Source organism: Capronia epimyces, assembly GCF_000585565.1.
Source record: "Capronia epimyces CBS 606.96 chromosome Unknown aczIQ-supercont1.6, whole genome shotgun sequence".
NCBI lineage: Eukaryota > Fungi > Ascomycota > Eurotiomycetes > Chaetothyriales > Herpotrichiellaceae > Capronia > Capronia epimyces.
In genome coordinates, this window is record NW_006912909.1 from 2,486,859 (window position 1) to 2,499,652 (window position 12,794).

The 12,794-nt window shown below is 49.9% G+C and overlaps 4 protein-coding genes across 4 annotated transcripts; 2 read left to right on the plus strand and 2 right to left on the minus strand.

Moving 5' to 3' along the window:
- Nucleotides 1-649: 649 nt before the first annotated feature.
- On the plus strand, nt 650-2,620 carry A1O3_07789 (uncharacterized protein; the record flags this gene model as incomplete). The annotated part of the gene is made up of 2 exons (XM_007737894.1): nt 650-1,579; nt 1,931-2,620. The coding sequence occupies 2 exons, from the start codon at nt 650-652 to the stop codon at nt 2,618-2,620; spliced, it is 1,620 nt and encodes a 539-aa protein (XP_007736084.1).
- Nucleotides 2,621-3,846: 1,226 nt separating this feature from the next.
- On the minus strand, nt 3,847-5,433 carry A1O3_07790 (uncharacterized protein; the record flags this gene model as incomplete). The annotated part of the gene is made up of 2 exons (XM_007737895.1): nt 3,847-5,255; nt 5,355-5,433. 2 exons carry the CDS (start codon nt 5,431-5,433, stop codon nt 3,847-3,849), a joined length of 1,488 nt encoding a protein of 495 aa, XP_007736085.1.
- Nucleotides 5,434-7,820: 2,387 nt separating this feature from the next.
- On the minus strand, nt 7,821-9,240 carry A1O3_07791 (uncharacterized protein; the record flags this gene model as incomplete). Its single annotated transcript, XM_007737896.1, has 3 exons — nt 7,821-7,946; nt 8,002-9,031; nt 9,080-9,240. 3 exons carry the CDS (start codon nt 9,238-9,240, stop codon nt 7,821-7,823), a joined length of 1,317 nt encoding a protein of 438 aa, XP_007736086.1.
- Nucleotides 9,241-11,229: 1,989 nt separating this feature from the next.
- Nucleotides 11,230-12,504, plus strand: A1O3_07792 (uncharacterized protein; the record flags this gene model as incomplete). The annotated part of the gene is made up of 1 exon (XM_007737897.1): nt 11,230-12,504. One exon carries the CDS (start codon nt 11,230-11,232, stop codon nt 12,502-12,504), a length of 1,275 nt encoding a protein of 424 aa, XP_007736087.1.
- Between the last annotated feature and the right edge of the window lie 290 nt (nt 12,505-12,794).

Below are 12,794 nucleotides of genomic sequence, written 5' to 3' on the forward strand. Positions count from 1 at the left end.
CTGTGGGTGGGAGACGGGAGAAGGGAGCGTATGACACAATAGTCGTGCGGTGCGGTGGCAGCGGGCCTTATAAGGTGCGCATCTGCTCTGTTCCGTCCTCTGGGCGTCTCCGTACATACTGTAGCTTGTGTCTAGCCCATTTTCTCGTCTCTCATCTCTTACCGTTCCGCATCGCATCGCATCGCATCACTGGGGTATGTATAGAGTACTCGGTGCTATATTATGTAGACGGAGGTCCTGTCCACAGTCACGGAAGTTTTCCGCTCTGTGAATTCCGGCCCGCCGCCACAACAGCGCAGGCAGGATTGGGAGGCTCCTCACTCCTCCTCCAAAGCGAGAGGGAAACGACCGGTCGAATCAATTGCTCTGCTTTCCATCGGAACCAAACTCACAGGCCACGGAAGATTGCCGACTGGCCCGCCTGACTGCTGAGATGTATAACATGCACTCCGTCAGTACTGCATGAGCATGACGCTGGATGTGATGGCACATGTATCGCTGCCTCACGGTTTGGGTTTTCCTGGTGTTGACGCCGTCTATTTGTTTGATCCATTCTGATTCTCGTCGACGCCGTATCTTTGCTTGATCCATTCTGATTCTCGTCTCATGCTGGGCGACTGACCACTGGCAGTCTCAACCACCTTCGAGTATGTTGCTTCACTTGCTGATCTACGCCGTGCCCGCCCTCTGGGTGTTCTGTCTCGTGAGAAACTACTTCGCTCTGCGCTCCATCCCGGGCCCGGTCGCAGCTCGCTTCACCGACCTGTACCGCCTGCTGCTGGTGTTGGGCCGCAAACCGCACGAGAGGCAGCTGGAACTGCACCGGCGATATGGCAACATGGTGCGGTTGGGGCCCAACTGCGTCTCGGTGACGGGGTCTTCGGCCTACATTGGACAGATCTATGGAATCGGCAAGGGACTGGTCAAGTCGGATTTCTACAGCTGTTTCCAGAACATGGTCAACGGGCGGCGTGCGGCCAGTCTGGTGGCCATGACCGACGAGTCCGAACACGCCAGGTCGAAGCGTCAGATTGCCCATGCATACTCGCTCAGTACGCTGGTCGAGTATGAGGAGCTGGTCGATCACACGATCGATGTGTTGTTGGCGACGCTGGAAGAGCGATATACCAGCGACAGTCGGGTCCTCGATTTGGGAAGATACCTGCAATTCTTCGCGTTTGATGTCATCGGCGAGCTCACCTTCAGCCACCGTCTGGGCTTCATCGAGTCCGGCGTCGACGTCGACCACATCATCGACGCCATCGGCGCCAACTTCAACTACTTCAGCGTCCTGGGCCAGATGCCCTGGCTGGACGAAGCCTTTCTTGGAAAGAATCCCATTTATGTCCGGTGGTTTCGCCCGGCCGTGAGCTCGCCTATCCTGCAGTTCGCCCAGGGTTTGTTGAAGGAGAGACTACAGGACCAGGAGCGAGGAGAAGGAGACGGAGATGAAACAGAAATGGAGAGGGAAAAGGGAAAACTGAGCCGGCCCGACTTTCTCAGCCGGTTCTTGAAGGTCAGAAAGGAAGAGGCGGGAGAGGCGGCATTGACGGATGGCCAGATATTGTCGCATTTATTTGTGAGTGCCAGTGTTTCCTTACGTGTTAGCATCGTTCTGTTCCTGAAGACGGTCATGCTCTTTGAGGCCTAGGCCTCGGTTGACTACGTCCATTGAATGGACTGATTGTGTCCATGGCTGTATCTTTTTCCTGTCTGCTGAACATGCCGAGCAAGCTGATGATGGCTCTCCCATTCATCAAGCGAAGCAAACGGATGATGGCTCCCATTTATCAAGCGTCGAGGTTTCACTTCAACATGCCCTGGCAGCGTTTCTTTCCATGTTTCCTACCCCATGTCGTATAGATGACTGATCTAACCACAACCATCGACTTGAATCCACCAATTCACACTGATCGTCCTGTGTCCACAGATGAACATCAACGCCGGCAGTGATACGATTGCATCCACTCTACGCGCCATCTTCTACCACCTCCTCAAAAACCCAGACACGCTGTCCCGGCTGATGAGAGAACTCGACATGGCCGTAGCGCAAGGCCACATCGCCCACCCACCGAGCCCGACCTGGGCCGAGACCCAACATCTGACGTACCTGTGCGCCGTGGTGAAGGAAGGTCTACGCATCAACCCTGCACTGTCGTTGCCGTTGGAGAGGGTGGTGCCGGGCCACACACCTAACCCTAACCCTAACCCTAACCCTAACGACAACAAATCCAACCATGCCGCCAGTTTCGTTCTTCACCACGACGACGGCTCTCCACCGACGGTCCTTCCACCAGGCACCATCGTGGGCATCAACCCGTGGGTATTCCACCGCAGCGCCGCCGTGTTCGGACCCGACGCGGACCAGTGGAACCCTTCGCGCTGGCTGAGTGAGCATGAATCCCAGACCAAGCTCATGGAACACAGTCTGCTGTCGTTCGGCGCCGGCAAGAGGTCATGTCTGGGCAAGAACATCGCCATGCTCGAGCTGCATAAGCTGGTGCCGGCGTTGTTGTTGAAGTTCAATTTGGAGCTTGTCGATCCGCTTCAGGAGTGGGAGGTCAGTAATGCCTGGGTGTTGAACCAGACTGGCTTGAATGTTAGAGTGATGTTGCGTTGATTGTAAGAATTGGTGTCTATGTCTATTAGAGACCTGTGCTTTGTATCGAGAACTGTGCTTTGTAGCAATGCTTGGGTTTTGAATTAGACCGGCTTGAAGGTCAGAGTAGCGCTACACTGATTCTATAAGAACTTAGTCTGTATTAGGGAACTATGCTTTGCTTGAAGGTCAGAGTGGCGATGCGTTGATTGTAGAACTTGGAGTCTATGTCTATCAGGGTCTGTGTTTTGTATGAGAGTGTTGTGGTGTATATGTCTATCAGAGAACTGTGCTTTCTATCGAGAACTGTGCTTTACTTAGAAGCTCTGGTTCGGTATCATACCACTGCCACTGCCACTGCCACCTTCATTGCAGGTCGATCCCAACCTGGCCCCGGCATCGGCCTAGAGTATGCCTAGAGTACCTTATATTTATTTGGCATTAAAGGCGATATCGGGGGCGAGGGCGAGGCCATCAGAATCTTTTTATACCTAGATATATGGAAGTATCGCCCGGCCTAAGCTTAAGCCTTGTCTGTAAGTCCTAGCCGGATATACAGCTACTGTAGGATATATCCATAGGGCAGTACAGTATAGTATAATATCAATGTCCTTCTCCGGACAGATGCTACAAGTGCCAAGTAAGACAACAGAACAAATGCAGATATAAATACAGACATAGATACATACATAAATATAGATACAGATACAGATAAAGATATAGATACAGGCTTCCAGTCACGACTCAGTAGACACTTCGACATAGACACTCACACTCACCCATCAATCAATCAACCGTCCCATCTTTTCCTTCTGGGGCCTAGAGGAAGCAGTCTATTACCAACCGTCAAGTCAACAGTCAACAGTCAACGGTCACCAACAGTCAACAGCCAACGGTCAACAGTCACGAGTCAACGGTCAACGGTCAACAGTCAACACTCAAGTCACCAGTCAACAGTCAAGTCACCAACAATCAATCACCACTGCCACTACCACTACCACTACGGCAGCCTCATCAGACTCTACTAGACTGACTCTGACACTGACACTGACACTGGCTCTGTCAAACTGAGGCATTTCCAGCCTTGTGCTTTACAGAAGGCTGCTTTAGGTGCTATCTATACTACCTAGATATAGCATGCGCTCCCCCTGCGACCCGACCCGACCCGTTGATAGAGAACATGGAACATTTCACCCTTTATTGTCCAGACTCTGACTCTGACTCTGAGCTTAACCCTAACCCTAACCCTAACCTGTATTCGCAGTCGCAGTGGCTACACCTCCACCCCCTTCGAGAAGTTCGACCAAAACCTTCAACGAGCGCCAAACGTCGTCGTCCCAACTTCCCCGTAAAGCCTCGACCAGGGTTCGAGCAACGACACCGATGCGAGCATGGACAGCCTCGACGTCGACACTTACGCTTCCGCTTCCGCTTACGCTCACGCCTTTGCGCAACACGTCTTCGTTCTCGCACCGAACTGGAATCGACGTCTCATCGTCGGATAATCCCCCCAGACCAGGTATGGCTGTCGCTTTGTTCGGGAAAACATGGTGCAGGCTTCTTGGGTGGTATGTTGATGATGTGTTTGCATGGGCCCAGAATCTTCTTGTCTCTTCTTCATCCGTCGCTCCGGCCATAGACGGGGGAGAGAAGAAAGAGGGAGAAACGTCATGGTCACGGGGATGATCGAGCCCTAGCCGAGCTGTGAAATTGCGTCCCGTGTCCATCGTAATCCTGGAATGTTGTTCCTCCAAGACACGAAACCGAGATTCCATGGACATAGGTCCTAATTCTTCGTGCTGTTGCCGTTGCCATCCCTTTTTCTCCGATAAAAGTCGCGAGAAATACAAGTCGACCAAGATCCAGGCCGCCAGCGCAGAAACAAGCTGCGTCGGCGCACTCGGGAATATTCTGTGGAACCAATCGATGTACATCTGGTTCTGCTCGGTCATGTCGACGACGGTGACAGGGCCATCGGAAGAACAAGACCAGAAAGCACAGTCCCGCCTCATTTCTATCAGGGCCGGCGAATCCAGACGAAGCATTCCGTCGGGGAATCGGTCAATGGCTTGTGTGACCGCCAGCAGCGCTCGTTCTACTTTCCGGTACCGCGACCAGGCTGCGACTTGGGACGTGGGCGAAGCCGGAGATGTGCTTAGGCGTCGAGTTTGGCAAAAGTGTCTGGTCGCCTCGTCGGCATCGAGGTCGAGATCGCCATCGGTGTTGTCACGAATGGCCGTCCTGTTGGTACGATTATCGCGCATCGTTCTTGTCCGCTGTTTCCTCGCCCTCGCCCAGGTGGTGTCATTGTCACCAAGCGTCCAACTGGCGGAATTGCCACCACGCACCGTTCGCTCGCTTCTCGATCTTTTTGGCGACGATGACAGCGGCGACGTTGAAGTAAACGGGTCATCCAAGCCCTGGAGGTGTCGGTGCAGGGCAATATCACCGAAAGTACTGCTGAGAACACGGCTGTCGGATCTGCTCGACCTACTTCTAGAAGGCAGGGTCAATGGAGGAGGTACGAGGTTCCACGAAGGTGGAAGAATGGCGCTGGAGGAAGAAGATGAGATATCTCGCACGGCGTCATCACCATACCTCGTCTTCTCAATCTCGGTGCCGGCGAATAGGTAGCCCGATGGAGGCTGATATTGAGCTAGATCAGTATCAGCGTCAGCACCAGTATCAGTATCAGTATCAGCGTCAACACCAGCATCAGCATCAACGTCAGTATCAGCATCATCATCGCCCGGACCAGGAGTGTCGTAGGGACTGAAGGCAGATATTTCGAGAGGGGCTTGTCCCAATCCTTGAACTGGGGTTGACGGAGTCATATTCGGAGTCAGAGTCAGAGGCGATGGAGTGGTAGTAGGGCATGGTTGGTCCCCGCGCTCGTTTGAAGTAGAAGGCATTGAAGTAATTGATGAAGGAACTGAATTGGTAGTCTCAGCCTGCAGCGGCAGTCTTGTTGATGGACATGAGCTTGAGTTTGAAGAAGACAGCCGTTGAATCTGTACCAGTTTCGGTTTCCCTGGTCCGACTCCGATCAGGACTGTAGCGATCATCTGGGAGAAAGGTGCCGTGTTAGTTCAAAGGTTCAACCGATCAAAACTTCACTAGAGTCTGTCTGTTGTGTCTCTCTCTGGTCCCACGGCAGAAACGGATCTCTTTTGCCGTTTAAAGTAAAAGAGCGAAAGGCCATTCAAAGTAAAAGAGCAAAAGCAAACACTCACCACTTGACCTTCACCTTCCCAATCACTGTCGTTATTGTACAGCAATCCTTCGGTCCAGGGATGCTGGACGACCTGACAGAACCGCGCTTTGAACCTGCGCTGCCTTTCTGCATGAGACGTCGTGTTGGCTAGCCAGCCAGACTCGTCGGAAGAGCAGCCCGTCTCCCGGGTTCGACTTTGGTGGAAATGGTCATAGACTGAAGGCGTCGCTGGCATTGGAACATCTGAAGCTGTGCTGGAGCTCGCGCTCTGCCCATCTCTATCGTTCTCATCAAAATTCGATCCGTCGTCTTGGTCTTGGTCGGAAGAATAATAGTCCGCAAGCACGCGTTCCTTGAATCGATTTTCCTCGCCAGGGGGATAGTCTGCCATGGCACTCTCGTGATCTGCAGGCTCCTCCTCATCGCTGGTATCACATACTTCGTTGCAATAGTAAGACAAAATCTGTACGGTATCAAGTGACTCTGACTCATCGCCCGTCGGGCAATTGAGTTGGGGAAGGTTGAAGAACTGCGATTGCCCGATTGTATCGGAAGAGACAGGACGGCGTGTCTGGGAGGAAAACGATGATCGCCCTGCCTCATAGGCCAAAGGCTCCTCCCATCTTGGTATAGGGCTTGGAAGTAAGGGTGCCACCGGGCTCGGAAGAGCCTGTTGCTGCGCCTGTGCTAAAGCACGTAAACCATGGTAGCTAGTCGACATCCTACGCAGGAGGCCCTGTGAAAACGAATGTGTTGCTGAGGCTGGGGATGCTGCTTCCTCTTCCTCTTCCTCCTCGGTGACGGGAGGTGAGTCAGGGAGCCGAAGTGGAAGTTGAAATGGTAGTTTCATCTGTGTCCCGGCTGGCCTCACGATCCCCTGCGCAACATCGGTGCCGCTATTCTCTCGTTGCTCTTGAAACTGGCCACTGTGCTTGCCTTGGCTTGACCTGGATCTGGACTTTCGGAGCAGCTTATACAAGTGCAATCGAGGTCCGCCGTTTTGGAAATGGGAAAGAGGAGAAGTTGGCGACGACGGAGGCGTCATCTGTCCCTCGGTCATGCAACGAGTAAGATGGAACGGTGCCCGTGACTGTGACCGTGACTGTGACCGTGACCGACCAAGGATAGGCATCGCGATATCGAGGCTGAGCTCTGCTGTTCGAGGCAAAGTTGACTTCTCCATTGTTGCATGTGTGGCATTGGGCATTGGCCATGTAAGTAAAAAAGGAAAATGCAGTTTCTTCCTCCTCAACCAAGGGTAGGATGAGACATATATCACAGGGGCAGAAGGGATGGTTCCCAATATCCGTCCTTGTAGCGTGTGTTGCAAATTGAACTGGCGTGGCGTTGGACCAGCTCCAAACCCGTCGGGCGGGTGCTTTCAGAGACTCCAAATCAATATGTACCCTTACATGCATCCAAAAGGGATCAGACCCGTGTTACACAAGCCCTCCTTTTCACTGTGAAGAAGATTAGTCCAGCCCCCTCGAGGGCTGAAGTGCGTGGGCTTCCGCCCCTTGCTTGGGCGCCATCGGCACGACATAGCACCCCTGCACGAACCATTAGATATAATCGAAAGGAAACCAAAAAGGAAGTGCAGATTCTGACACAACTGATAAAAAGGAGGCATGCATTATTTAATTGTCATGCCTGACAGGAGACAAGTACAGCGTCGGGATTTGTGTAGCCATCCCACGGCCCAGGGCTGTCGCCTTGAAATTACTCCGTTAAACAAGGAGTCGCTTTGCGTGTTGAATATACGCATGGCACACTACCACACTTCACCCGCGGATCGAGAGGCACTGGATCGACGATTCGTCGGATAAAGAAATGATGTACAGGTTGGCAACACAAAGCGGAACCATATCGGATTGTTGCATCCTTGTATGTGCGTCTAGATCAGTCATTCATATGTACAGTCCGCCGAGTTGAGCAGATTGCCCAAGCAGTACTCCGTACTGAGGAATTTCTGCTGTGCGGTAGGGCATGGACAATCGATCCACGCTTTTAAATGTGCTCGATCGGCTCTTCTGGTAGGAGGATGCCACGTCCTTCTGCCTCTTCGCTCCGGGGCAAAAGCGCCTTGATTGGGGGTTTGACAAGGTCATTAAACATGAATGTACCATAAACAAGCTGCCCATCATATTAGTTTCTTGCCTGACGGAACGATCACAATTTCGAAGCTTACCAGTGCGAAGCCAACCACCTGAAGCCACTTAAATGATTCCCACCCAAGACCCAAAGAGACAATCCAGATAAACAAAGTCCGGCAAGTGTCGATGATCGATCGAGAGGTAGCCGAAATCGTCCTTGTCACGGACAAACCAAAGAAGTTGAAGCCCCCAATGGAAACCATGATGGCGAGACTGGAAATCCCGATTGCTCTGTTCGTGAGGACTTGGCGGTAACCCTCGGAAGCATCAAAATACCCATACTTCCCACTTTTGGAGACGCCGACGGTAAAGTGGAGGATGACTTGAGCTACAACGGTGACGAGAAACCCGAACAGACCTTCCCAAGCAACGACTTTCAGTGGTTCCAACGCGTACTGTTCCAGGATCCATTCTTCCAGACAGAACTGTGTGGCAGTGAAGATCTGGGCAACTGCAATCAGGCAGATCCCCAGAATGGTTCGCACTACTGCAGGATCTACAGCCCGAACAACCAGTTCGCGGGCTGTGAGCAATGCATCGTGTAGGAATTCCCCGTTGTCTGTGTTGGATGCTTGTGCGTTCTTGTCTCCCGAATAGATTGCTCCGGCAAGGCCAACAACGGCGACGCCCAGCACGACGATGACAAGTGATATCCAGTGATATAGAAACAGCCTCCTCTTCAGGAACAAGACGCTGAATAGCCCCACGAACAGGACCAGCGCCCCTCTTGTCATCTGGTATATGGAAGCCGCCACAAACAATAGGCCCACATTCATCAGGGTGGTTCCAGTAATGTCGCAGCAAGCTGGAAGTCCCAGTAGCACGACTTTCCACCCTTGGAGCTCGGCTCGATCATCTGAATTGGGGAGAAGAGGTTTTAGGGCTGGGCTCGGTGCACCGGCCGATGTCGGGCGGACAGTATCGTCATCTTCCGCCTCTTGTTCGTCGGTGTTCAGGGGCTGATATAGGAGAGGTGCATCTTTGAAGCGGAGGACGAAATACCGATATAGGTAGAAGCCTAGAATGACGATCCAGCTGCCCATTTCCCCGATGAACATCTGAACCCTGTGGCAGTCAGTATGGCAATGGTCATGTAGGCGTGGGTACGCTTACGTCTGGATGACCGGTTGCTCAAACGTCTGGCGGTTCTTGATGTTCTTGTCGTCACAGTTTCGAACGCATTGTTGGTCCTGATATTTGGTGAGGATCGTATTCGCGCAGCCGGTCAGGAGCATCATTGCCACCAGCAACGGGACGATTGGTCTGGCGGCCATGTTGGAGGAGGATTCGTAGCTGAAGGAGGGGGTAGGGGGCTAGCTGCGCTTCCTCCGTGAGTGAGGTGGTAGACGACGCCCGCCGGAGACCTATATACAGACACTTGACCTGAACACGGACACAAAGAGGTCGGGGCCAACTCGAAAGGTGAAGATGTCGGATGTCGAAGGACGCTCGTGACCGCTACAGTCGAGGGAACCAATCCAGTTAACGCAATGCCGCGGCGACCAGTCGCAGGCTTAGGCGGCTGGGGAATGACTGTATACCTACGTATACCGTACGGAGTATCTCAATATATCGGTGAAATAGCCGCCGAAAACAGCGGTCGTAGACGCCGCTTTTAGTCTTCTCTACACCCGTACGCGTAGCCCTTTAATATCCCGATCTTACGTAGCCCTATAGTTTCGTCGTAATATTAATATTTTTTTCTATATATCTCCGCTTATCTCTTATACTATACTAGCTATATCTCTTAATCGAGTTTCTTCTATCTTTCTATTTATTATATAAAGCCGTTTCCTATTCTTTAATAATTTAATCTCTATTTATTATATCTCTCTATCTTTACTTAATCTCTAGTCCTCTACGACGATACTTATTTAACTCTCTATTATAGTAATTACTCGTAGCCGCTATATAGTATAAAGCTTAAGAAAAAACTTAAGTATCACGAATCGCTCCTTCGAAAAGTTATATATTCGATTAGTAGTACTAATAGACGAAAGAAGATATTTTGATATATACTAGAGTAAGAGTATCTATATTTAGAACAAGGACTATTAATAAAATATATTATCTAGTTTATAAACGAAGTTAATTATAGAAGAAAAGCTAGAAACGGTAGAAGAGCTTATAACTATATAGATATAGAAAACTCGTAGTACTCTATTCTACTCTACTACTCTATTCCTAAAGTACTATAGAGCTATAGATCTTTTCTACTTTATTCTACTCTATTACTCTATTCCTAGAGTACTATAGAGCTATAGAGTATTCTAATACTATATAACTTCTTATATATTACGGTCTCGGCTTACCTTCCTTTTAAATCCTTCTTTAGTTCCGTCCCCTACCTCGTACGGGGCACTAGGCTGCGCACTAGACGGATTCGGATCGGGTTGTCGCTATCTATAACCCGTCTAAACGGAAAATCGTTCGAACAGGATCCGGATCGGATTAGCCCGCTTAGCATTCCTTAGTATTCCTTAGCGCGTTTTAGCGCCTTTTTACGCGTTCTAGCGCGTAAATATCGCGTTTTTTCGAAAAAAGTTACTATAAATAGCCTTAAAGTAGTAAGATTTAGATAAACGGATTATCCGGGCCCGATCCGTTAGAAAAAATATAACCCGAGACCTCTCACGGATCGAGCAAGAGATACACATAAAAGAGTAAATTATAGAACGGGGAACTCGTAAGGAGTTATAGAGGCCGCGAGGTATAGGATATACCTACTAAGCGGCGATCCTAGTTACGTAGTTACCTATAAAAACTATAATATTACTCTTTCTTAAATATATAGCGAGATCTCGCGAGTAGAATCTACTAATATTAATTATATCTAAATTTATTAGTAAACTCTATTATAAGATTCTCTTAGTAGTCTATCTTTTATTTTTTAAGCGTTCTATAGATTAATTTTATTAACTCTAATATAATTAATACTAACCTTTCGATTATACGCTCGCTTACTACGACTATTAACTAGGAGGTATAGAGTAACGTCTTATAACTTAGTTAGTATAATATACTAGAAAGGCCTTTATAGTGAAGCGACGTATAATTTACTTATAATATAGTTATAGCTTTCTATTATAATAAGAAAGAGATAAAATATCTACGCCGTGTTTATAAGGAGTATACTTGTAAGTCTAGTAAGTTAGCTTAAAAGAATAATTAACTTCTAAAACTAGTTAATATATATAAATATTAATATATTAAGTTCGCTAATTATATTTAGGAGAAGGGATCTATAAAGAGAAGAATTGACGATGGCCACACCACTGTTCATCGCGGAACTTAGAGTGCTGCTACAGCAGCTCAATAGCAATATCAGCAATGTTCAGAAAAAGTGTATTAACACCTACGCGGCCCAAGGGGTGCTGCAGGACATACAGAAACTCCTCAAGAATGAGGATATACGCGAAAAACGCGAACCTGACGCGAGCACGACGCGTCAAGAGCAACCCTACAGCACGCGCCCAAGGGCCACACAGTCCGAAGGGGAGAAAAAGAAAGCAGGTAGCGCTATAGGGGAATCGGCTGGGGCGAAGCGAAATACAAATAACGAGTCAGGACTTCAGCAAAACCAATGGAGCACAGTCGCACGAAAGGCAAACAGGGAAAAGCCGGGAAATGTACAGATCCAAGCCACTCCAGTAAAGCGAAAAGAGAAGCAACAACCAAACACCCAACAGAAGCCAAGAATGGAGGAACCGCCGATCAAGTACACGATCACGAAGGAGTCGGAGTGGAAGCCCAGACTGGACATGTCACCGGCGGAGCTGGTCAAGGAAATCGAGACCAAGGTCGGACAACCCATAGCCAAGAGGATTATGGCTATCCGCATATACCAAGGAGGAGACATGAAAGTCTTCCCCCAAGCAGAAATGGGGCCGGAGCTGAGGAAAGGGGATGAGTGGGCGAAGAAGTGGCTCAACTCAGCCAGGCCCGCCACAAGGCAGTATGAGTTAGTGGTCTCCAGAGTACCAACGGGCCTAACTGCAGAACAGACAGCAGAAATATTAGAGGAACAAAATGACCTCCGATATAAAGGGCTGGAGCTCTGGAAAGCAAGCTGGCTCGGCAACCCGGTGGGCAAGCGAACGTTACCCCTAAGAGTGATAGTCTCGGACATAGAGACTGCGAACAGGCTAATTGTCAACGGTTTAGTACTGAATTACAATGTCTGCACGGTATCGAAATTCAGCAGAGGAAGGAGAAGAGGAGGATCTTCACCTATATTCAAGACGAGCCTGTCGAAGACGGGGGAAGGCACGAGCGAGAGCACGATTACCCCAGAGAACCCAAGAGATCTGGTGTTATTCTCACACATTGGACACACCGCTGAGGATGTCAGAGGGAGAAAAAGACAGGCCTCGGAGAGCACCCTCGAACGGGACCAAGAGAGGGGGAGAAGAGGCAGGCCTACAAGGGCCTCAGAGTTTGCGAGAGAGTTACCCAAGGGTAGCAACCCCTTTGAGATATCTAAAGGACAAGAAAATACCCAATTATCCCAAAGGATGGAGATCGACCTCGATAACTAATGACAGGACACGGCCAAATAAAGCGAGAACTACGCATTATCCAGTATAATGTCCAAAGGTCCGCAGACAAGGTGATGATAGACTTCTTCGCCGACGAGAGGATAGAAGAGGTAGACATCCTAGCGATTCAAGAACCATGGAGGAATCCGTACGACGGATCCGGATACAATCCGACTGGTGAAAACTACAGACTTATAGAAGTATCGTCACCAGATACCAGAGCGGCAATCTATATCAACAAACGGATCCCGGAAGACAGCTACGAGGAAGTGGTGATCGCTAAAGACAGG